The 26,640-nt window shown below is 37.1% G+C and overlaps 1 protein-coding gene across 8 annotated transcripts in view; it reads left to right on the forward strand.

Annotated features, from left to right (window-relative positions):
* The window catches only part of COL24A1 (collagen type XXIV alpha 1 chain), a 419,676-nt gene that overhangs the window by 87,574 nt on the left and 305,462 nt on the right, over positions 1 to 26,640 (forward strand). For all 8 annotated transcript variants that reach the window (XM_070078137.1, XM_070078144.1, XM_070078142.1 and 5 more), the window contains exons 10-13: positions 5,827 to 5,880; positions 7,931 to 7,975; positions 9,910 to 9,963; positions 13,601 to 13,645. In XM_070078137.1, the coding sequence (XP_069934238.1) occupies positions 5,827 to 5,880; positions 7,931 to 7,975; positions 9,910 to 9,963; positions 13,601 to 13,645 (198 nt within the window). The remainder of the gene's footprint in view (positions 1 to 5,826; positions 5,881 to 7,930; positions 7,976 to 9,909; positions 9,964 to 13,600; positions 13,646 to 26,640) is intronic.

Genomic DNA, 26,640 nt, shown 5'->3' on the forward strand with positions numbered 1-26,640 from the left:
GTAAGTCAAAATAGTTTTTGAACTATTTAGTTTTCGATCATGTTATTGTTTCTTTCTTCCCAGGAATATATCATTATATAATAGGAAAAAAATGAAGTCATTTATCTTGTTTCCAATGAAATATGTAGTAGGCCAGTTTGAATAAAGCAATGGAAATGGTAGGAGATTAGAGATTGACCAAGGTGATGGATACCATTGTTAAAGATTCTGCAGAGATCATCCGGAAGACCTAAAGGGAGCTTCAGGAAGAAATGTGATGGACAATCACTGAGGGAAACACTGAAATTCAGACACAAAGCCAGTTTTCTCATATTCCTGTTGAGTGTACACTCTCTTCAGTCCCTGAGGGACAAATTTTGAAGACTCGTAATTACTAGACTTGGCAAGCAAAGCAATATATGTACTGGTAACAGGTGCACTCTTGGTTTCCTGAAGATCAAACAGGTGCTGAGAAGCATTTGGGCATATATGGGGGAGAAATGAGAAGGATGGTAGGGATTATTACCTAGGAAGAAAAAAATATGTACCTGTAATACTGCTTTAACAGAAATGATTGGATTCCAGTGAAAGAAAACTGATACCTTGCAAATAAGTTAAATATTCATCATGTGTCAGAACTGACCCAATTTCAACAACTGTTCTAGTTCTGTTGGTATAGTGAGTATGCTTTTTGGCAGAGTTTTAGAAATTTCAAATCAGTTTTAAGGATTGGAAAATGTATTGTGCAGTGAGCTGTTTCTCTCTATTCCATTTGTTTCCAGAAAACAAGTTGCAAAATATGTGTTAACTTTGTGAAACTAAAATAATTTTATATTTTAACTGTGAAAACTCTGCATGATTGATTTGCTAAAAGACATTTATGTGGAAAATTTGAAAATATTTCTAAATTGGTCAGCAAACAGGAGTATAGTAAGAGCTGCCATTTATTAAGCCCTTATTATTTGCCAGACTGTAGTTATATAGCTTCAACTTATAGTAGTATTACTATTTCCTCAGTATTTCATATATATTACAAATATAATGCTTAGCAACACTAAAGTGTACTTAAACACATTCCTACACATCATTTTGTGTTTGCCCAACAATAATCCTGAGACCTAGGTATTATTAATTTTTAATTCTTTGTTTCTGTGAGAAACACAGAAGGGACAGGATCCAGAGTAGCAGGATTGAGATTCTGAATGAAGTCTGTGACTCACAGCCAGTAGTTTAATGCTTAGAGTAAGAAGTGAGGTTGAGGCAGGCTTCCTAATTTCCTGTTCCTAATTTCTCAAGGGACTGGTAATAGAACTGTATCTCCATTCCTCTGTCCAATCTACACCTTTGAGGGAGCCAACTTTTTTCTTTTCTTTCTTTTCTTTTTAGTGCAGAATGAATTGAGTGATGGTGTTTGGAGTTTCCTTTGAGATTCTGTGGTTGTTGGCAATTATTTTAGGGTGTGGTTGTCTCAGACTATGTTTATATAAAGACCATGCAGAAGGCTTTTTTGTTTACTTCGTTTACTGCTATTCTAGCATGAGAGAGCTTAGACGTCCAGTGGAATTCTTTGGTGTCTTTCTTTGTGCAGCTGGAATGTGTTAGATCTCTGTTGTTTTTACACCCTCTGAAAGTCCATTCAAAATCAGATTTCATTTATGTCCTAAAACCAATTTGCTTCTTTATAAGATCAGTTCATCTTATTTGGCTAGGAAAAGAATGAGACAGGGATGGTTTTGGCATTGGATAATGATCTACAGAATAAAATTAGCCTTTTGAATTTGTTTCACTCCTTTCTATTGACATACTCAGTTATATGGTTTTGAGACTAGATGCAAGGCTCCATATTTTGGAACTGTAAAGGGCATAAAGGAAGGTAGTTGTAAATATACTGGAGCAAATCTCATAATTAGAAGGCTTTTCACGGTATGTTATTGGAAGTAATTTGTACTTCTTATCCACACTAGGAAGGCAGCCTTGAGTGGCAGTCTCTGGAATTAGACTTGCTGATTTAAATCATGGCTTCTTAACTTACTAGCTTAGTAGCCTTTATCTGAAGACTTCAACATTTTTGTCTCAGTTTTTCTCATCTGTAGAATAAGTATAATGAAAAGTACATTGTAGAATATTTGAGCAAATTGAATAAGATATTATATACAAAATAGCTGACATGTGAGTGGTACCTAGTACATGGTATGTGCTCAGTAAATGCTATAGGTATACAATATATACTGATAAGGTAATATGTAAAATACAAACATGGTTTCTGAAAATCATAGAATATAATCTCTGCAAATGTGGCCAAGATTTCTTTATTCTGTAATCCTCAGATGATCACAAATTATTCAAATTATGTTAAATTGCCCAATGTCATAATGTCTCAATTTTTTTAGTTTTTTCATAGATAGAATGGCAAAAATATATCTTTATTGCAGATATAAGGCAGAAATAAAGTACTCAGCATATAAAAAAGTTCCCAGTAAATGATAATTATTGGGTCAAGCAACAGAAGAGGAGATTGACATTGGGTGTGGCTCCACACACTCCCTTAGTTGCCTAAAGCAGGTCATTGCAGTGGGAACTGTGCTTATAGTAAGGACTAAGCAGATCATTTGTGTGATTCATATGGTGGCACAGATGAGTGTTGAATAAACTGGTGGCTAACACCGGGTCATTGATCAGCTTGGAGGTGAGGGGGTGATCACACCAACAGATCACACCAACAGAGGTGACCATTCCCATTCCCCCCCACCTTCAGTTAATGAGAGGAGATCTAACATGCCTAACATGAATGTTACCCTGAATACTCTCCCTACCCTGGAGTAATGACCAGAAATCCCTGGCCATAGCCACCACAAACCTCTTGGTATTCAGTGAAAGTGCAAGCATTCCACAAAGCCACAATTAAAAGCCATCAGAGGAAAATTCAAAGTTAAAAGACATCAGAGGAAAAATCAACTCCACAAATGCCTAAAAGTAAATGCAGAAATGCAACAAACAAGAATAAGGAAGCCACCATGAAACCCCACACAAAGGAACACAACAGCATTTCCATATTTGAAAGTAAAGATGAAGAGATTGAGGAAATGCCAGAAATGGAATTAAAAAAATTAATTGTAGCAACCAGAAGCAAATCCACAAACTGAAGACAACCATACATGACATGAATGAAAATTTTCCCTATGTAACTGAGATCTTAAGGAGAAATCAGAATGAAATGTTAGAAATAAAGAATTCAATAATCAAATAAAAATGTGGTGGAATTTCTTAAGAGCAGACTTGGCGAGGCAGAAAAAGAGTATCTGAAAGAGAAAACTAATCTTTGGAAATCTTACAGTCAGACCAAAAAAAAAAAAAAGAAGAAGAAGAAATTAGAAAGCAGTGTTGGAGGCTTATAGGATTCTATCACATGACCCAACATATGGGTCTTAGGAGTTCCTGAAGATGTAGAAAGAGAAAATGGACTAGTAGGCCTTTTTATTGAAGTGATTACAGAAAACGTCTCCAATTTGGAAAAAGAAAAGGATATCCAAGTAGAGGAAGCACATACATCTCCTAACAGACTGCTAGAAAAGATCTTCAGCATGACACAGTGTAGTCAAAATTCCCACAGTAAAATATAAAGAAAAGATTCTAAAACATGCATAAGAGGAATGCCCAGTTACTTTCAGAGGATTTCCAACTAGACTCACAGGTAGCTTCTCATCAGAAAACTTATAGGCTAGAAGAGAATGGCAAGATATAGTAAAAGTCCTTAAAAGTAAAAAAACCGTAAACCCAGAATAGTGTACTCTGCAAAGCTCTCATTTATATGAGTGAAGGTGAAATAAAGACCTTCCATAACAAACAGAAATCGAAAGTGTTGCCACTTGCCCACCCTTACAAAAGGTGCTTCTGTGCTGTACACAGAAATATAGCCATCATTATGAAAAAATGGACTGTGAAGGCAGAAAATCCCCACTAAAAGTACAAAAGAAATCCGAAATAAGCAGAAGAAATATTTATGGAAAAATGGCAGGGCCAAACCATCTATTTGCTGCATACAAGAAACACATTTCATCAACAAAGGTAAATGCAGACTGAAAATGAAAGAATGGAAATAGATATTCCATGCTAACAGAAACCAAAAAGGAGCTGTGTTGCCATCCTAATATCAGACAAAATAGACTTTAACATCAAAACTGTTAAAAGAAGTGAAGAAGGGCACTATGTAATGATTAAGGGATCAATTTAACAGGAAGATATGACTGTAATAAATGTATAGGTACTCAAGTACAGGGTGGTGGGCTATTTAAAAGAAATGTTAATGGATCTAAAGGGAGACATAGACTCTAATGCAATAGTAACAGGGGATTTCAAAACCCCGCTTTCATTAATGGACAGATTAACTAGACAGAGAATTAACAAACAACAGAACTAATCGACACTATGGACCAAATGGACCTAACTGATATCTACAGGACTTTTCACTCCACAGTTGCAGAATACACATTCTTATCATCAATGCATGGAACTTTCTCTAGGATAGACCATATTGTAGGCTATAAAGCAAGTCTCAGCAAATTCAAAAAAATCAAAGTCATACCAGGCATCTTCTCAGACCATAATGGAATAAAGCTGGAAATTAACAACTCAGGAATCTCTACAACACATATGCAAACACATGGAGACTGAATAACATGCTCCTGAATGAACAGTGGGTCATAGAAAAAATCAAAAAGTTTCTGGAAATAAGGGAAGATGACAGTACATCATATCAAAACTCATGGGAGAGCAGTGTTACGAGGGAAGTTTATAGAAATCAGTGCCTACATGAAGAAATTGGAAGATACCAATTCTCTATATCAACTTTCCTTGAACAAACCTTGTTTTAATCAAGAATACAGATTTGTCAATTCCAAATGAATTTACCATCCATGAAAAATGTCAGTTTGAGCTGCTATAAAAGAACACCGTACTAAGCAACAGAAATTTATTCTTTACAATTCTGGAGATGGAAAGTCTGAATCCAGCATGCCACCACAGTTGGATTATGGTAAATGTCTCTTCTGAGTTATACACTGCTGATGGCTTGTGTCCTCACATGGGGAAGAGAGCTAACTGGCTTTCTGGTCTCTCTTTATGAGCTCATTAAACCCTTTCTTGGGCAAGCCAACCACATGACCTGATTACCTCCCAGAAGCCCCACCTCCTAATGCCATTATTGTTAGCATTAGGTGAATTTAGGAGATACAAAACATTCACTCCATAGCACCCTCCATATTCACTGTGTGAATTTTCATATAGACTTTTGCCATGGTAAAGGTGTTTGTCACTTCATAGTCATTTACCAAATCAGAAATGCTGGAAGGTTAGGTTTATTTTGGAAAGGAATATGAGATTGATTTTAAACTTTACTATCTCTCTTAGCCTTCTGAGGCTTATGCTCAGACATGTAATGAGTAGAATAATTGAGAAAAGAAGAAATTCAATCCAAAATGATATTAAGAAATTATTAAGAATAAGTAAGAAATTGTTAAAAGATGATTAAGAAATGTACTGGCTTTTCTTCTATATTGAATGTTGTCATTGGTTGTATATCCTTTGATTTTTCCAACCCAGATTTGTCATTATTAATGATTAGTGTCTCAATTAGGGCCCTGCATAATCTAATAATTTTATTTCTTTTTATTTATCAATTTTGGCCCATTTTCCTTCAAATAGGTGATTTCATGTGGATAAAATATATGGAGGACTCAGTATTTTCATGGAGTCAAAGTTCTTCCCAAATTTGGATATATAAATGCACCAAATATATTTCTTTGGATTTTCTTTACCTTTTCTGTACTGAGTTGTTAATTTTAATTTCAGGGAATCCCAGGACTCGCTGGTAATATTGGTTCACCTGGTTACCCTGGCAGGCAGGTGCAGTAACTATATTCACACTTCCCCTTATATGTTCCTCTTCATGAATACTTTGTGTTTCTTATTTTGAGAGTTAATATTAAAGTGACTGTTGGTTTACTTTTATGTGTTTATTTATTTGAAAGTCAGAGCATCAGAGAGAAAGAGCTTCTATTGGCTGATTTTCTCCCAAAATGGCTACAGCAGTTAGGGCTGGGCTAGACCAAAATGGAAAATTGTTGATGGCTCAAGTAATTTGGTTCTGCCACCCATGCAGAAGAGCTGCCCATTGTGGGCATTTTGGGACTGAGCCAGCTGAGCTGGATTAGAAGCCAGGAGCTGGAGTGAAGTGGATGGTTTTTAAGAGACATCAATAAAATTAAAACAGTATTAATATTGCTAAAGATCTAATAAGACTTTTTAAAGATTTATTTATTTATTTGAAAGTCAGAGGTACACAGAGAAGGAGAGGCAAAGAGAGGCAGAGAGAGAGAGAGAGAGAGAGAGAGAGAAGGAAAGAGGGAGGTCTTCCATCCACTGGTTCACTCCCCAGTTGGCTGTAATGGCCATGGCTGTGCCGATCCAAAGCCAGGAATCAGGAGCTTCTTCTGAGTCTCCCACGCGGGTGCAGGGGCCCAAGGACTTGGGCTGTCTTTCACTGCTTTCCCAGGCCATAACAGAGAGCTGGATTGGAAGTAGAGCAGCCAGGACTCAAACCGGTGCCCATACGGGATGCCAGCACTGCAGGCGGTGGCCTAACCTGCTATGCCAAAGTGCCAGCCCCAATAAGATCTTAAACAACCCTGATGCTGATTTACAATGACCAATGTAAAGTATTAGTAAGAGTTAAGATGCTCTGTAATAAGCATCATCCTTTATAACACAGTTATAAAATCTTGGGAACAGTTGGCAGTGCTACATATACCAGTACCTACCTACCAAATAGTGTTATATGAACTGAATTCAGTTCTTGGTATACAGCTTTGAAAATTCATTTTAATAATTCCATATGTTACTCCCTCTACTTTTTAACTTTATTTTATATAGAATGATAATACAGCAAGTTTCTCCCCAGGTTTCCATGAATTGATTACATCTAAAATTTAATTTATTACATATATAAAATGATAATTTTATAATATCTCTTATGTTTTCATTATAACTTATGTTATAGTATCTCTTATGTTTTCATTAATGAAGATGCATAAAAAGGCCAAAAAGAATCTGTTGTTAACAAAATTCCATTTTTAGGCCTTTAAAAATACCTAGAGGTATTGTATCTTATCCTCTTACCATAAGGTGATGATGTATCTTAACTGAAAATATAAAATATGAATACTTATACTGATGAAACTGAGGTTTAAAATATATTCATCTTTAAAAGTTTATGAACAGGGGCCAGTGCTGTGGCAAAGCAGGTTATGCCGCTGTCTACAGTGCCAGCATTCCATATGGGCATTGGTCCATGTCCTAGCTGTTCCACTTCCAATTTAGCTCCCTGCTAATATGCCTGGGAAAGCAGCAGAAGGCGGCCCAAGTATTTGGGCCCCTGCACCCATGTGGGAAACCTAGATGGAGCTTCTGGCTCCTGGCTTTGGCCTGTCCCAGCTCTTGCTGATGTGGCCATTTGGAGAGTGAACCAGTGGATGGAAGGCTTTCTCTGCCTCTGCTTCTGCCTTTCCCCCTCTGTAACTCCACCTTTCAAATAAATAAATAAATCTTTAGAAAAATAATTTATGAACATATCTTTAATTAGAAGTGTTTTAAAGCAGCACAAATAATTTCCAAAGAGAAATAATTTGTGAGAAAACTCTTGTATACAACAGTACATGTTAATGTAATATATATTTAGCTGTCCAAAATATTTCTGTATAGATATATCCAATACTTCTTTTAGTTCTGAGATTCTAAAATTCCTTGAACATTTGTAATCTTTATGAGGTATGTAGAGTTCTTACTTTTATAGTTTTGAAAATGATATATTTTTATATACCCTTTTATTTATCTATTTTATTAACATTACCCAAAAAAGTATGATAATAAGATGACAGTGTTTTTTTGTTTACAATAGGGTTTAGCTGGACCAGAAGGTAATCCAGGTCCAAAAGGTGTACGAGTAAGTAAGCATTTTCATCATTGTGGTATGTATGCTTTTGTAAAAGTAAAATGAAATTTAACAAAATATTGATCATTTTTATATTTTATTAGGAACTTTGAATTTTGTGCAAATTTAGCCTAAAAGAATACACTATCTTCACATTTATTTTCACATTTATCCATTAGCAAGAAGCTGGAATTTGATGAAGAGCAAGGACTCAAACCTAGGCATGCTAATATGGGGCATAGTCATCCTATGTGGTGTCTTACCCACTGTGTTGAAAACCCACCCCCTGCAATTTCTGTTTTTATGACCCTTTTTCTGGATAAATTGCACACTTCTGATTTTCATATTCATCTTTATGAACCCTGTTATACACATAGTGGACACTTAAATGATGTTTGTTAAATCAAGAATCCAGAGCCATAATCCTTCAAATTTAGACCATTGAAAGAGCCTTGCAAAAGATTTTCCTACATTCAATGTTTCTTGTCTCAGATATACTCTGTCTTCTACCAACAGATTAATTTTAGAAATTCAACTTAACATCAGAATACGAGCATACTGCTTTAAAGTCAGTATTCTCTTTTGTCTAGAATATAAAGTCTAAAATTCTTAATCTGAAATTTAAGGTTCTCCCTAATTTAGCCCCAAAACTATAATTAATTTTATCTATAAAGTTAATGAAATAAGTTATTTTATATAAGTGAGATAAAACTAAAGGGTGTTAGGGCAAAGTACACTGCATAATTTATGTATATCTCTTATCTCTGAATACCACCTCGGAATCTTAAGAGGGCAGGATGGGTCTTTGGTCTCCTCCAAAGCATTTTACACATACAGTGCAAATATCATTTACAAACTCACCCTGTTAGTCACCTCTAACTATCCTAATGGAGTGGCCTATCTCCAGCTTCTGGTTATCAAGCTTTGACCTAGTTTCTAGACCCATCTCAAGCTCCAGTTTGCTTTGAAACTTTCTTTGAATGCCTTTACCTCCTGTCACGTTGGAATGCAATTCTTGGCCCTCTGTTCTTCTTACAGTCTTTGATACCTCCTTTCTGGGCCACATTTTAATTAATTTTAGACATGTCCTTTCTGTTCCTTTAAGATTTGTTTTTATTTGTTTTAAAGGCAGAGTCACAGGAAGAGACACAGAGAGAAAGAACTCTTATATCCACTCGTACATTCCCCTATTGGCCACAATGGTGGGGAGCAGGGCAGGCCAAAACCAGGAGCCAGGAACTCCCATCAGGACTTCTCACATGGATGGCAGGAGTCCAGATACTTGGGCCATCTTCCACTGCTTTCCCAGGCACATTAGCAGGAGGTGGATGGGAAGCAGAGCAGCCAGGACTTGAACTGGTGCTCTGATGTGTGAATGCCGATGTCACAGGTGGCAGCCTAACCCACTGCACTATAACGCTGGCCCCTAAGCACATATTTTCTGCCCATTGTGGTATTCAGTGAAGGGAAGAATTTGCTTTAAGTTATATTCCATACATTTTTTAAAGTAAAAGATTGATATATGGCTCTGAAACATACTTTTTTTTAAAAAAATTATTTATTTGAAAGTCAGAATTACAGAGAGAGTGAGGGAGAGACAGAGCGAGCATCCATTTGCTGGTTTTTCCCCAGATGGCCACAATGGCCAGGGCTGAGCCAGGTGAAAACTGGGAGCCAGAAGCTTCATCCAGGTCTTCCCCATGTGTGGCAGGAGCCCAAATATTTGGCCATCTTCCACTGCTTTTCCCCAGCCCATTAACAGGAGCTGGAGTGAAAGTGGGCAGCTTGGTCACAAACTGGAGCCCATGTGGGATGCAGGTGTCGCACAACACTGGCCCCATGGAACATACATTTAAGTCCTATAATTTCATGTTACTATAAATAAAATGCTAAAAACTTCTATTTGAATTACTAAGTGAAATAATATAAAGATTGCTCTCTTTAAGGGTTATATTGGATCTCCTGGAGAAGCAGGACCACTGGGACCTGAAGGAGAAAGGGTAAGTCCATTTCCTTCAAGTGTTATTTCTAAAGTAATGCATGTGATAATGGATAACAGGAGTCATGAACTCGGATGTCAGTGAGGTTCTCCTACTGTGTGAGCAAGCCAGGTTTAAGCAAATTACTGGTGTTGGGGCATAGCAGGTAATGCTACCACCTGTGATGCTGGCATCCCATTTGGGCTCCCAGTTTGTGTCCTTGCTGATCCACTTCCAATCCCACTCTCTGCTAATGGGCTGGGGAAAGCAGTAGAGGATGGCCCAAGTGCTTGGGGTCTTGCCACCTGAGTGGGAGATCCGGAAGAAGCTCCTGACTCCTGGCTTCAGCCTGGCCCAGCCCTGGCTGTTGCAGCCATCTGGGGAATGAACCAGAGGATGGAAGGTCTCTTTCTGTCCCTCTCTGTTTCTTCCTCCCACCAACCCTACGTAACTCTGACTTTCAAAATAAGTGAACAAATCTTTGTTTTTTTTTTAAAGATTTATTTTATTTTACTTGAAAGTCGGAGTTACACAGAGAGAGAAGGAGAGGCAGAGAGAGAAAGAAAGGTCTTCCATCCACTGGTTCACTCCCCAATTGGCTGCAACAGCCAGAGCTGTGCTGATCCAAAGCCAAGAGCTAGGAGCTTCTTCCAGAACTCCCACGTGGGTACAGGGGCCCAATGACTTGGGCCATCTTCTTCTGCTTTCCCAGGCCATAGCAGAAAGCTGAATCAGAAGTGGAACAGCCGGGACAGCAACCGGTGCCCATATGGGATGCTAGCACTGCAGGCAGCGGCTTTACCCGCTAAGCCACAGCGCTGGCCCCAACAAATCTTTATTTAAAAAAAACGAAAGAAAAATCACCTGCCAGAGATATCATTAGTTTTTCTTTAATCTGGAAACTGAATTTTACTATAAAGAAGAAATGTGTAATGAAAATTATATTGATTTTCAATTCAAATTTTACAAGATATACATTAAATATTAAAATATATAATTATAGAACTTTAATATTCATTAATTTTTAATTTGACTATAAATTTCTTAACAGGTCTTATATGTTGCAGTGTAATGTGCAGTAAATAATTTAGCCTCAGGTGATATATTTTTGTGTAACTTAATAGGAAATAGCTACTCATAAATGTAGGTACTTAAGAATAAAGATAAAATCTTTGCAGAATGGCTTCTTACACTTAAAATGATTATCAAGATATTTATTGAGTTCTGCACTGCACCACCATTTCTAGGTTTTATTGCTACATATGCTGTCCAGTGATTTCATTTGTATTCTTTCATTGACACTGTATTAATTGAAAATAGCTGAAATGAATGATATTAGTTCATTGTCATGAAGTTTGAAATTAGCAAATCATACTTAGAATTTAGCTTTAAATTCTCAGTATAAGGATGCAGTTCAGGTCAAAATTTTCATTTCTTTGAAGTGGTGTTATAAATGAAAATCAACCAGAGTATTCTATGCTTAATGAATTTTTCAAATATATAGTATTTTGTGTGAACAGTTAAGTGGCACTTTCTTGTAATTACTTTTGAATGCTCCTGAAGAGGAAAAATACTCAAAGAATTTGGGTACAATTTAATAACAACCAAAAAGTCCAATTTTCAGCATAATACCACACCAAGCCACTCAACCTTCATGTAATTCTGTCAACTAATAGAAGACATATCCAATCCATTAGGTCAGTAATAAAACTGCTTCTTTTTGACCCAAAGGAGTATATCCACTTTACACTAAAATTACTTTTCTTCTCATAATTGAATCCTTTTCTGACCTTTTGGCATAATATTATTTCTAGTGAATTATTTAACAGATAAGCCAAATTATGTGTATCTCTTTGCAAAATGTAATCATCTTGGATTTAAGGATCTTAAGCCAGTGTTGCACTAATCATCAATGGGCACAGTGGTATAATCACCCTCACTAATTTTGACCAGTTTCAATAAATATATATATATAAGACCAGTTTCAATAAATATGTATAAGATCTGTTTCAATAAATATGTATGGATAAGACCAGTTCATGATATTGTGCCCCTTATGGGTACCATGTCCTAATGTATGACCATATACAAAATTTCATTATAACCATGAGTGATATAGATAATGTTATAAAGCAACAAAGAAGTAGAAGAAAAAATATAATGCTAAGCTCCCCTGAAAACTAATAGAAAATATTTTTTCTTGAACTCAGTATTGTACACATATATACATGTTTTGTGTGTTTGTATGTAATATGTGTATGTGTATGGAATGCTTATATAATTCTCTCTGCATTCTTAATTTTACTGCTTTGGTTTATGGAACCTATTACAGTTTTAGGAAATAATTACTGTTTTTTTTAAGAAAGTTTGGCTATATTTTTGTAAAGATACATAAATTCTGATTGAAATGAGTCCTCTTGCTCATCTATGAAGACATTTTTGATAATCAGAAACATGAGTATTTATCAACCACTGTTGACTTGAAAGTGAATGGTTACTTCACTCAGTGATATCGTCTAACTTATCTGAATGCAGTATCCATCCCAAGCTGCACTGTCTGACAGATTTTTTTTTTTTATTCTCTAAGGCTTTAAGTGGTTATAAGTCCCAAAATGATTTTTTAAGGATTTAAGTTGTTACAAGTCCCAGTATCAGGTAGGATACTTTAGACGTGAAGTAACAGCTCCCAACTCAAACTGACTAAAAATAAGGAATTTTTAAATAATGGTGGTAACAGCATAGTATTTACTGAGTGGTTATATATATTCAAGATCCTGTGTAAATTCTTCATGTGAGTTAACTCCTTTAGTGCCCACTAACACAAGTGAGATAAATACTACTACTATTATCATTGTAGATGAAAATGAGACACACGTAGAGAAAGTAACCTGTCTTACACTATCTACAGGTAGTAGGAAGAGAGCTAGGATTTGAATACAGGATATTCTGGCTCTGAGGTACTATACCCTACTTCTTTTTCCAAATATTCAAGGCTGAAGACTATCTTCAGCAATGAAAATCATCATCCTTGTACCTTGCCTTTCCCACTGTTGGTTTTGCCTTAATACTGATTACCCTTAAGATTGCAAGGTTGCCATTGCTAGTATTAATTGTCTTTGTTTAAATTCAGAGTGGGAGAGGATAGAGAAGACACTGTGTGTGGAGTATGGAGAAAGCCTTACTGTTTGTTTGATTGTACCTACTTTGGTGGTGTGCTTCCTTCTGGACAGAGAGCCATCAGCAGGGCAATATCAGGGTCTCATGTGTAAGTGCACATAGGGTGGATTCCTGAGTATTTCTGTCTTGAGGAAGGAAACCTGCCACTGTGAATTAATATGTATATTGTGGGGAGCAACTCGGACTAGACTGTTACTGGAATTAAGACTTATTCTATGCATCTGCTCTCCCACAATATGGCCCTGGGAGAGGAGGAAACAGCTTCTACACAGCTGCCTCCAGCGCAGGGTCCTGTGTCGTTCCTCCACGAAGAGGGGGAGCGACAGTATATAGTGAAGTTTTTCTGAGCATCATACCAGTTGTACAACAAATTATTTCTTTTTTTGGCATGCTGCCTTAATTGATATTTTAGGAAAATACTCTGTAGTATTTAACTGATTCATTCAACAGATACTTACATTTGACTTTTCTTGTATTCTAGGGTAGTCCCGGAATCCGTGGAAAGAAAGGTCTTAAGGGAAGGCAGGTAACTTGATTATTTTTTCTTGAAGTTAAATTTATTTCTGATCTGTTAAAACTTTAATGTATTTTTTACTTTTCTTATTGTTTTTGTGGGCTATAATCAATCCTATTTTTCTTTTTTTTAAAAATTTTATTTAAGTTATACAAGTTTCATGTATTTCATATATACAGATTTAGGAACATAATGACACTTTCCCCTTACCCTGTCTTCCACCCATGCTCCAACTTTCTTCCTCCTCGCTCTCACATTCCTGCTCTTAATTTTTACAAAGATCTATTTTCAGTTCACTTAATGATTTTATAGTTAACCTTACACTAAGTAAGAGAGTTCAACAGATAGGATGAAGAGAAAAAAAAAACTGCTCATCTATGAAGACAAAAGGACCATAAACAATCATCAAATATTAAAATGTCTATTTCACTTCAATACATTACATTTCAGGTACTTTATTAGTTTTCTTGGATGAGGAAAACATGCTATCTGTCTTTTGGGGACTGGCTTATTTCACTAAGTATGATAGTTTCCTATTGCATCCATAATTTCCTTATCTAGTCAACTTTTGATGGACATCTGGGTTGATTACATATCTTAGCTATTAAGAATTGTGCTGCAATGAACATGGGGTACAACTAATTCTTTCATATGCTGATTTCTTTTGGTTTGGGTAAACTCTCAGTAGTGGTATGGCTGGATCATACGGTAGGTCAATATTCAGATTTCTGAGTTATCTCCATACTGTCTTCCATATTGACTACACCAGTTTGCATTCCCACCAACTGTGGACTAGAGTACCTTTTCCCCCACATCCTCACCAGAACTTGTTGTTTGTTGATTTCTGCATGAGAGTCATTCATACTGGAGTGAGGTGAGTCCTCACCATGGTTTTGATTTGCGTTTCCCTGATGGCTAGTAATCTTGAACATTTTCTCAAGTGTCTATTAGCCATTTGAATTTTCTCTCTCAAAAAAATACCTGTTCAAGTCCTTTGTATTTTTCTTAACTTGCTTGTTTGTTTTGTTGTTGAGCTTCTTGAATTCTTTATAGAATCTGGATGTTAACCCTTTATCAGTTGCATAGTTTGAAAATATTTTCTCCCATTCTATGGGTTGCCTGTTCACTTTGCTGAGTGTTTCTTTTGCAGTTCAGAAGCTTCTCAGCTCAATGTGATCCCATTTCTCTATATTAGCTTTGATCCCCTGTGCTTCTGAAGTCTTTTCTAAGAAGTTTGCCTGGTGCCGATGACTTGCAGAGTTTCCCCAATGTTCTATACTGATTTGATGGTATAGGGTTATATATTTAGGTCTGTGATATATTTTGAGTAGATTTTTGTGTAAGGTGTAAGGTATGGTTCTAGTTTCATACTTCTGCACATAGAGATCCAGTTTCCCCAGCACCATTTGTTAAAGAGACTGTCCTTGCTCCGGGGATTGATTTTAGTTCCTTTGTCAAAAATAAGTTGGTTGTAGATGATGGATTGATTTCTGGAGTTTCTATTATGTTCCACTGGTTTACAAGTCTATTTTTGTGCCAGTACCAGGCTGTTTTGATTATAATTGCCCTGTAGTATGTCTTGAAATCAGGTATTATGATTCTTCCAACTTTTTGTTGTATAAGATTCCTGTATCTATTAGGGGTCTCTTGTGTTTCCATATGAATTTCAGCATCATTTTTTCTAGATCTGAGAAGAATGTCATTGGTATTTTGATTGGGATCACACTGAATCTGTAAATTGCTTTTGGTTGTATGGACATTTTAATGATGTTGATTCTTCCAATCATGTACATGGAAGATTTTTTCATATTTTAATACCTTATTTTCTTTCTTTCTTTAGTGTTTTGTAATTTTCATCATAGAGATCTTAGGCATCCTTGGTTAAATTTATTCCAAGGTATTTAATTCTTTTTAGAACTATTGTGAATGCAGCTGATCTTAAAAAATCTTTCTCAGCCATGATATTGTCCGTGTATACAAAGCCTATTGATTTTTCTTTGTTGATTTTCTGTGTTGATTTCATGTCTTGCCACTTTACCAAACTCTTTTATGAGTTCCAATCTCTCAGTGGAGTCTTTTGGATCCCCTATATATGCAATCACATCATCTGCCTATAGGGATAGTTTGATTTCCTCCATTCCAATTTGTATTTCTTTGATTTCCTTTTCTTGCCTAATGGCTCTGGCTAAAACTACCAGAACTAGATTAAATAGTAATGATGAGAGTAGACATCCTTGTCCGGTTCTGGATCTTAGAGGGAATGCTTCCAGCTTTTCCCCATTCGATAGGATGCTGGCCATGAGTTTGTCATAAATTGCCTTGATTGTGTTAGGGATTGTTCCTTCTATTCTCAATTAGCTTAACATTTTCATTGTGAAAGGATGTTGTATTTTATTAAATGCTTTCTCTTCATCTAATGAGATCACTGTATGGTTTTATGTCCTTCAGTTTGTTCACATGATGTATCACATTTACTGATTTGTGAATGTTGAACCAACTCTGCATAACAGGGATAAATCCCACTTGGTCTGAGTGAATGATCATTCTAATGTGTTGGATTCAGTTGACAAGTATTTTGTTGAGGATTGTTGACAAGTATTTTGTTGTGGATGCTCACAATACTATTGCAGCGTCTTACATGGCTTCACTAGTTTCTTTTGTGTCATGATCCACAGTGGTCCTGTGACAGTTTGAAGTGTCTTCCTGCTATTTCTCTGTTGAATTCTTCCATGGCTATAATCCTCAGTGCCAGCAGGAAGCAGGTCACCATCCTTGCTTGCATCACCAAAGGGGTTGAAAGAGTGGAGTTTCTGGATAGTGGACATACAAGATGGTTCCTTTTCCTCGGTGGAAACAGCCTGTGGCAGGCTACAGCAGGAGAAAGCAGCCAGCAGGGACAGACCATCAAGAAGCAAGAGGACTCCAGGGGTGTGCTGCTGAGTCTTTGATGGTGGCTCAGTGTCTGGGATTCTGGAGTTTTTAAAAAATGTCTGCCTTGGCTGTCAGTTGAGACTAGTTTACTAGAGCTTTTTATATTTTCAATTTTTTTTTTAAATAAGGAAAATGAATTTTACTGGGTAACACAATAATCTCAGTGATGAGAAGAAATTTTGACATCATTAAATACCTCATCATTAACAAATGAAGACACAGGTCCAGAGGAGCATCTTCAGGTTATCCTGGCTGTTATTATAGCGAATTAAATACCTGCTGTGCACATGTAATCTTTTTATTACTATTCAAAGACATTTATTAGGGTTACATATTCAGTGTCATACTGTGTTTGTTCTTTAGTCTATAGGAAAGAAACATTAAGGTTTTCATAACAGCTTTTCTAAAATGTTTGTGTACCTGAATAAAATCTTAATGATGGTACTGAAGGATTATAGATCTCTTAAGAATATTCAAATTAAAACATTTCATAATGTGAGTGTTCCTTTAAGGTAGACTAGAGTGGTTATTAATGTCACCATTGGTGAGGAATATGAGGCTGGGACGTTAAAAGACTTGCGCAGAACCACATAGCTAAATGTGGTGAAATCAATGGGAAGGGCATTGTATATGGAAGATAAGCTCCCACTTTGGCACTTGTCTGGGATAGAAGCCTACCTCCACTTCCAATCCAGCTTCCTGGTAATGCACCTGGGAAAGTCACAGATGATGGCCAAAGTACTTGGGTTCCTGCCACTCGAATGGCTTTGTCTTGGTTCAGCCTTGGCTATCATGGGAGTCAGGAAGTGAAGCAATATGTAGAGGATCATTTTCTGTTGTAGGACCCCAAAAGCGGTGTCCTCTTGTGACGACCCCAGAAACACAGACTCCAGACCAGACGATGCAATAGAGCAGGAGGTAATTTTATTTCATTTGCGCAAATGGGCCCCCTACTGCTGCAAGCAGCAAGCAAGTGAGAGGAGCCCCAAGCAGCTATCTCACACAGCTTTTAAGGGGCAAAACCACAAAATTAACATACCATGGGGTGGCATAAGTTTATTGGGTAACTACAATGGGAGGAGGTCGTCGAGGAGGAGGAGAAACGGGGGCTACGTGCCCTACGTGTCTAAGCTTGGACAAGGGGAGGTTGTCCTTGAAGAGCAGAAAGGGATGGCTACGTGCCCTACGTGCCTCACGGTTTCTTTGTTAACCTTGAGCAAGCGTAGGGAAGGGGCTTATCTACAAGGCAGGTGTTCTGTGTATCTCTGGTTAGTAGCTGACTGCTTTCTCTGTGAACCGGTTTACTCCCCATTTCCCAAGGCCGTCTCTGGAACGGTTTGTCTCAGGAGCCCCATTTTTTTTTTTATGGTGGCTCTTGGCTCCTTTCACTGTCTCTCTGTATGTGTAGGTGTGTGTGTGTGTGTCTGTGTCCGTGTCCGTGTCCCCTGGTCACTCTACCTTTTAAATAAATCATAAAACTTTTTTTTAAAAAAATGATAAAGTAAAAAATTAAGCACAGATTTTCTCAGTCTAAACCCAGAATCTTGTTCCTTATTCTTTAAATATATCTGGTATCTGTCTGCTGCACACACTGCTTAGATAAGGGATGATTTGATTTTTCTTGACACTTAATGGGAATTATTTTAAAGTTTCACTTTAAGGATTTTAATGTGTTAAGATAAACTTTTAAAATTGTTACATTCTAATTGTACATTTTTAGGGTACAGATGATAATTTGACACATGTATATACTGTGTAGTGATCAAAGCAAGGTAATTAGAATTTCCATCTTCTTGAATATTTATCATTTCTTTGTGCTAGGGGCCTTTGAAATCCTAAGACCAATTCTGTGATTTTTTTTTTAAGACTAATTCTGGGCCGGCGCCGCGGCTCACTAGGCTAATCCTCCGCCTAGCGGCGCCGGCACACCGGTTTCTAGTCCCAGTCGGGGCGCCGGATTCTGTCCCAGTTGCCCCTCTTCCAGGCCAGCCCTCTGCTGTGGCCAGGGAGTGCAGTGGAGGATGGCCCAGGTGCTTGGGCCCTGCACCCCATGGGAGACCAGGAAAAGCACCTGGCTCCTGGCTCCTGCCATCGGATCAGCGCGGTGCGCCGGCCGCAGCGCGCTAGCCGCTGCGGCCATTGGAGGGTGAACCAATGGCAAAAGGAAGACCTTTCTCTCTGTCTCTCTCTCTCACTGTCCACTCTGCCTGTCAAAAAAAAAAAAAGACTAATTCTGTATAAAATATATGACTAATTGTTGTACACTATAAGCATACTGCACTGTTACTAAGCTTTGAGATATAAAAAGTAAACCAGACATTTTTTGTCCTGTTTTTATATTTAACTTTAAAGTTTATCTTATAACAATTATAACAGAAACTAGTGCTATCATACCATCCTCATTTCTTTATTCTCAAGCATTGTACTAAATATTTTGTATGCCATCTCGTTTAATAAATCTGTTATATTTAATAGTACTCTAATATTTAAAACATATTTGGTATGTTGTTTCTTCATGTTCATGCCCTGACAGACCTATTTGAGCAGAAATACCCCTCTATTGCATGTCAGATTTCTTAACTTAAAATTGTAGATCGGGGCTTTCTTAAAGTTGATAGTAAGTCAGTCTTCTTTATTTTACTCCTCTCTATTCCGTATCACCTTAATTTTTTTTTTCCATTCTCCTGCTATCAAAGTTTACCATTAAAAAAAAAGAAAGAAAATCATTTGCAATAATATGTAAATTGCTTCCAACAATAAATATACTATCTAACATGTGATCACTTATGTTTTAAAATATTTATTTATTTAAAAGTAAGAGTTACAGAGAGAGAGGGAGAGATAGGAGAGAGAAAGATAAATAAAGAGAAAGAGAGACATCTTCAATCTCCTGGTTCAGTTCTCAAGTGGCCACGATAACCAGGATGAAGGCAGGAGCCAGGAGCTGCTATCCCAGGTGCATTAAAGTACAGCAGCTGGGACTTGGTGTTGCAGGTGGTGGCTTTACCCATTGCATCACAAATGCTAGCTCCAGTACTTATTTTCAATGTTTAGATTCTAAAAAGAAAATAAGTAGTCTACATTGTGGAATTTTGGACACTGGTGAACAAATCAAATATGTTCTAAAGCCCTGTTATATATCATATATAACTTATTCACTTATTAACCATAAGTTTCACTTTATTTTTATGGATAGTATCATATAAATACTAATTTGAGGGGCCAACACTGTAGCATAACCATGAATGGCACCAGCATCCCATAGGAGTGCTGGTTTGTGTCTGGGCTGCTCTACTTCCAATCCAGCTCCCTGCTAATGCACTGGGAAAGCAGCAGAAGATGACCCCATTCTTGACTGCACCCACGTGGGAGAACAGGAGGAAGCTCCTGGCTCCTGGCTCCTGGCTCCTGGCTCCTGGCTCCTGGCTTCAGATTGGCCCAGTTCTGGCCATTGTAGGGAGTGAACCAGAAAATGGAACATCTATTTCTCTCTTTATGTGTAACACTGCTTTTCAAATAATAAATAAATCTTTTAAAATTTGTTAATTTGAATGTGGTATTGACAATGTGTAAATAATTTATAATATCATACTCCATGATAAATTATAAAGTTATCCAGTGAAATTTACAGATAATTTCTTATTTTTTACAGTATAGGGAATTAGAAAAGTATCCAACAGGATTGAATTAAAAAAGATTTAAAACTATGGGAAAATAGTAAATGAAATGATTACCAGGCTTTTTGGTTGGTTGAACTGTTCTTTACATTACAAAATTTATAATGTTTATTGCTTTAAAAATATGCATTTATAATAGACTTAGATCCTTAGAAAAAGTATATTTTAAAAACATATGTGTTCTATTTTTCTGAACTTCATGTTCATAATAGAAAATCTGTCTGGTGCTGTAATATGTCATGTATACTATGTATACATTTACTTATTTTTGCCACAAAGTGACTTGTCCATATTTAAAAAGAAAATATGAGTACAGTACTTAGTAAAAGATCCAGTTACAACCACAAATTAAATTATGGCAAGGCTGACCTCAGAGATTGTTCCCAGAATATTATCCTGTATATAAATTCTTCCCTTTATTTTCTCTATTTTAAATCATCATCCAATAACTTTGACATTAAGCTAAATTGTATTAGCATGGGATATTATGTATCATAGGATATTTGTATTTCATTTTAGATGGTTAAAATTCTATGAGAGATTTGTTCATTTTTTACTATTTTATTAACAGTAAAAGAAAAAGATCTTTTGATAATATTTCCATTCTCTTTGATGTGGAACATATTAGGTGTGTGGGGGTATGAATCTAGTCATTTTTTCTTGATAATTTTCAACTATATAACTATTATTTAGTTGTTGCTTTGTTTGAGACAGATATTTATATACTCATACAAAGGTAGAACAAAAGGGTTCCAGGTCATTATAAAGAATATGGCAAATTCATAAACATTTGAAAAAAAGTAACAGAAACTTGGTACTGCTGTGTGGATTCCATATTATTTTACTTACTGTCATTCGTAGAGTAATATTAGAAGACATACTTTTGTTATAGCTGCAGCTCCCACTGAATTATTTTAAGTAGTATTTATAGATGTTAAATTAACTTATTTCTTCAAATTTTAGAAAGATGGAAATAGTTTAATGAACACAGACTATGATTCACATTAAAATTATTATAATTTGTAGAACAATCATAACTCATAAGCTTTATATCACATTTTATACTTATGGTTTTAAAGTCTCTAGAATTAAGGCTGGATATCAGTAAAATAAATCACTTTACTTTGCATATTAAATATCATAGGAATACTCTGACAGTCAATATAATGAAGGTAATAGGCATGAAAAACTTAAAATCTGAGTTTAGGTCTTTCTAAATATTAATCTGAATAAGCTTCTTTGTACTACCAAGTTGAGTCCTCAGCGGTGTGCTAAACCTCCATGTTTAATATGAATAGCAAAATTATTGTCATCATATTATGTGAACATATAGCACAAAATTTTAGAGTGAAATTCTCTTTTCCAAAATTGTCCAATGAGTTAGTAACATTACTAAACTTAGATTTATCCTCCTTTGTTAACACTAAACATGGAGTTAAGATGGTGTGAATGATCTTAATGATGTCTATGTTTGTTTTTTTTTTAATATATTTTATTTTATTTAATGAACATAAATTTCCAAAGTACAGCTTATGGATTACAATAGCTTCCCCACCCCCATAACTTGCCTCCCTCTCACAACACTCCCCGCTCCCACTCCCTCTCCCATTCCATTCACATCAAGATTAATTTCCAATTATCTTTATATACAGAAGATCAATTTAGCATATATTAAGTAAAGATTTCAACAGTTTGCACCCACACAGAAACACAAAGTATAAAATACTATTTGGCCGGCGCCGCGGCTCACTAGGCTAATCCTCCGCCTAGCGGCGCCGGCACACCGGGTTCTAGTCCCGGTCGGGGCGCCGGATTCTGTCCCGGTTGCCCCTCTTCCAGGCCAGCCCTCTGCTGTGGCCCGGGAGTGCAGTGGAGGATGGCCCAGGTGCTTGGGCCCTGCACCCCATGGGAGACCAGGAAAAGCACCTGGCTCCTGGCTCCTGCCATCGGATCGGTGCGGTGCGCCGGCCGCAGCGCGCCGGCCGCGGCGGCCATTGGAGGGTGAACCAACAGCAAAGGAAGACCTTTCTCTCTGTCTCTCTCTCTCACTGTCCACTCTGCCTGTCAAAAAAAAAAAAAAATACTATTTGAGTACTAGTTATAGCATTAATTAAACACCTAAGAGTAATTGTGTATTAATTACAGAGTTCAACCAATAGTTTTAAGTAGAACATAAAAAATACTAAAAGGGTAAAGTATTAAGTTCTTTTTTTTCTTTTTCTTTTTTTGTTTGTTATATAGTTATTTTTTTATTTAATAAATGTGAATTTACAAAGTGCAACTTTTGTATTGTTGCTCCTCCCCAACCTCCCTCCCTCCCGTGGCCCTCCCCTCTCCCACTCCCTCTCCCATCCCGCCCTTCATCAAGTTTCATTTTCAATTACCTTCATATACTGAAGATCAACTTAGTATATACTAAGCAAGGATTTCAACAGGCTGCACTCACACAACCGCACAAGGTATAGGGTATTGTTCGACTAGTAGTGTTGTTTTTAAGTTTCATAGTAGAACACATTAAGGACAGAGATCCTACGTGGGGAGCATGTACCCAGTGACTCCCGTTGTTGATTTAACAACTGGCACTCTTATTTATGATGTCAGCAATCACCCGAGACTCTTGCTATGAGCTGTCTAGGCTATGGAAGCCCCTTGAGTTCACCGACTCTGAACTTGTTTAGTCAAGGCTGTATCACAGTGGAGGTTCCTTCCTCCCTTCAGAGAAAGGCGCCTCTCTCCTTGATGGCCTGTTCCTTCTGCTGGGGTCTTGTTCACCAGGATCTTTCATTTAGATTGTTTTTTGCCACCGTGTCATGGCTTTCCATGCCTGTGAGACTCTCATGGACCTTTTAGTCAGATCCGAATGTCCCAAGGGTTGATTCTGAGGCAGGAGTGCTGCCATTCTATGAGTCTGCTGTGTGTCCTGTTTCCCCCGCAGGATAATTCTCTCCCTTTTAATTCTTTCCTTCATTATTTGCTTACACTGGTCTTATTTGTGAAATCTCATCGACACTTACCCTATCTTTTTGATCAGTTGTGTATTTATACTTATCACTTTACCAAGTGCGTTGGCATTGGTACCTGCCTCCTTGGTAAGATTGAGTTGAAATCCCCTGGCACATTTCTAGTTCCACCATTGGAGGTAAGTCCGAGTGAGCATGTGCCAACCTATATATCTCCTCCCTCTCTTATTCCCACTCCTATGTTTAACAGAGATCACTTTTCTATTAATTTTAAACGCCTAAGAATGATTGTGCATTGATTACAGAGTTCAACCAGTGGTCTTATGTAGAACAAACAGAGCAACAACAACAACAACAAAAATACTAAAAGGAATAAAATATTAAGTTGTTCCTCAACAGTCTAGACAAGGGTTGATCATGTCATTGTCTCTCATAGTGTCCATTTCACTTCAATGGGTATCATTTTAGATGCTCGTTTAGTTGCCATCAGTCAGGGAGAACATATGATATTTGTCCCTTTTGGACTGGCTTATTTCACTCAGCATGATGTTTTCCAGCTTCCTCCATTTTGTTGTAAATGCCGGATTTCTTTGTTTTTTACTGCTGTATAGTGTTCCATGGAGTACATATCCCATAGTTTCTTTATCCAGTCATCTGTTGATGCACATTTAAGTTGATTCCATGTCTTAGCTATTGTGAATTGAGCTGCAACAAATATTGAGGTGCAAATGGCTCTTTTTTTCTCCCCTTTAATTCCATTTGGGTAAATTCCAAGGAGTGGGATAGCTGAGTCCTGTGGTAGTGCTATATTCAGGTTTCTGAGGATTCTCCAAACTGTCTTCCATAGTGGCTTTACCAGTTTGCATTCCAACCAACAGTGGATTAGTGTCCCTTTTTCTCCACATCCTCACCAGCATCTGTTGTTGGATGATTTCTGTATGTAAGCCAATCTAACAAGAGTGAGGGGAAACCTCCTTGTGGTTTTGATCTGCATTTCCCTGATTGCTAGTGACCTTGAACATTTTTTCATGTGTCTGTTGGCCATTTGGATTTCCTCTTTGGAAAAATGTCTGTTAAGGTCCTTGGCCCATTTTTTTATTGGGTTGTTTGTTTTGATTTTGTGGTGTTTTTTGATCATTTTATAGATTCTAGTTGTTAATCCTTTATCTGTTGTGTAGTTTGCGAATAACGTCTCCCATTCTGTTGGTTGCCTCTTCACTTTCCTGACTGTTTCCTTTGCTGTAAAGAAACTCTTCAATTTGAGGTAATCCCATTTGTTTATTTTATCTTTGATTACTCATGCCTCTGGGGTCTTCTCCAGGAATTCTTTGCCTGTTCCAATATCTTGAAGGGTTTCCCCTATGCTCTCAATTAGTTTCATGGTGTCGGGGCACATCTCTAGTTCTTTGATCCATGTTGAGTGGATTTTTGAATAAGGTGTAAGGTAGGGGTCTTGCTTCATACTTCAACATGTGGACATCCAGTTTTCCCAGCACCATTTGTTGAAGAGGCTGTCCTTGTTCCAGGGGTTGGTTTTAGGTCCTTTGTCGAATATGAGTTAGTTACAGATTTTTGGATTGATCTCCAGTGTTTCTATTCTGTTCCATTGGTCTATCCATCTGTTTTTGTACCAGTACCAAGCTGTTTTGATTATAACTGCCCTGTAGTATGTCTTGAAGGCTGGAATTGTGATGCCTCCGGCCTTTCTTTTATTATAAAGGATTGCTTTAGCTATTCTGGATCTCCTGTTTCTCCATATGAATTTCAGCATCGTTTTTTCTAGGTCTTTGAAGAATGACTTTGGTATTTTGATTGGTATTGCATTGAACTTGTAAATTGCTTTTGGGAGAGTGGACATTTTGATAATATTGATTCTTCCAATCCATGAGCATGGCAGGTTTTTCCATTTTTTTGTGTCGTCTTCTATTTCTTTCTTTAGTCTTTTGTAATTTTCATCATAGAGGTCTTTGACCTCCTTGGTTAAATTTATTCCAAGGTACTTTATTGTTTTTATGGCTATCGTGAATGGAATTGATCTTAGAAGTTCTTCCTCGGCCCTGGAATTATCTGTGTATACAAAGGCTGTTGATTTCTGAGTTGACTTTATCCTGCTACTTTACCAAACTCTTCTATGAGTTCCTATAGTCTATTATAGGAGTTTATTGGGTCTGCTATATATAGTATCATCTCATCTGAAAATAGGGATAGTTTAACTTCCTCCTTTCCCATTTGTATCCATTTAATTTCTTTTTCTTGCCTGATGGCCCTGGCTAACACTTCTAGGACTATATTGAATAGCAATGGTGAGAGTGGGCATCCCTGTCTGGTGCCAGTTTTCAGTGGAAATGCCTCCAACTTTTCCCCATTCAATACGATGCTGGCCATTGGTTTATCATAGACTGCCTTAATTGTGTTGAGGAATGTTCCTTCTAACCCCAATTTGCTTAGGGTTTTCATCATGAAAGGGTGTTGTATTTTGTCAAATGCTTTCTCTGCATCTATTGAGATAATCATATGCTTTTTGTTTCTCAATTTATTAATGTGATGTATTACATTGATTCACTTGCGAATATTGAACCATCCCTGCATACCAGGGATAAATCCCACTTGGTCTGGGTGAATGATCTTTCTGATGTGCAGTTGGATTCGGTTTGCCAGAATTTTGTTGAGTATTTTTGCATCTATGTTCATCAGGGAGATAGGTCTGTAGTTTCTTTCTCTGTTGTGTCTTTTCCGGGCTTAGGAATTAAGGTGATATTGACTTCATAGAAAGAATTTGGGAGGATTTCCTCCCTTCCAATTGTGTTGAATAACTTGAGAAGAACTGGGGTTAGTTTTTCTCTAAATGTCTGGTAAAATTTGGCAGTGAAGCCATCTGGTCCTGGGCTCTTCTTTTTCGGTAGTGCGTTTATTACTGGTTTAATTTCTTCCATGGTTATGGGTCTGTTTAGCTTTTCTATATCTTCACTGCTCAGTTTAGGAAAGTTGTATGTGTCCAGGAATCTATCCATTTCTTCCAGCTTCCCCAATTTGTTATCATACATCTCTTTGTAGTGGTTTCTGATGATTCTTTTTATTTCTGTTGTATCTGTTGTTACATTTCCATTACTATCTTTGATTTTACAGATTTGGGTCTTCTCTCTCCTTTTTTTGGTTAGTTGGGCCAATGGTATGTCGATTTTGTTTATTTTTTCAAAGAACCAGCTCCTGGTTTTGTTGATCTTTTGTATTGTTTTTTTTTTTTTTTTGGTTTCAATTCTGTTTGTTTCTTCTCTGATCTTTAGTATTTCTTTCCTCCTTCTGGATTTGGGCTTGATTTGCTGCTGGTTTTCTAAATCCTTGAAGTGCATGGAGAGTTCATTTCTTTGGTTCCTTTCCAGCTTCTTGATGTAGGCACCAATTGTTGTAAACTTTCCTCTTAGCACTGCCTTTTCTGTGT

This window comes from Oryctolagus cuniculus, chromosome 7 (genome assembly GCF_964237555.1).
Source record: "Oryctolagus cuniculus chromosome 7, mOryCun1.1, whole genome shotgun sequence".
NCBI lineage: Eukaryota > Metazoa > Chordata > Mammalia > Lagomorpha > Leporidae > Oryctolagus > Oryctolagus cuniculus.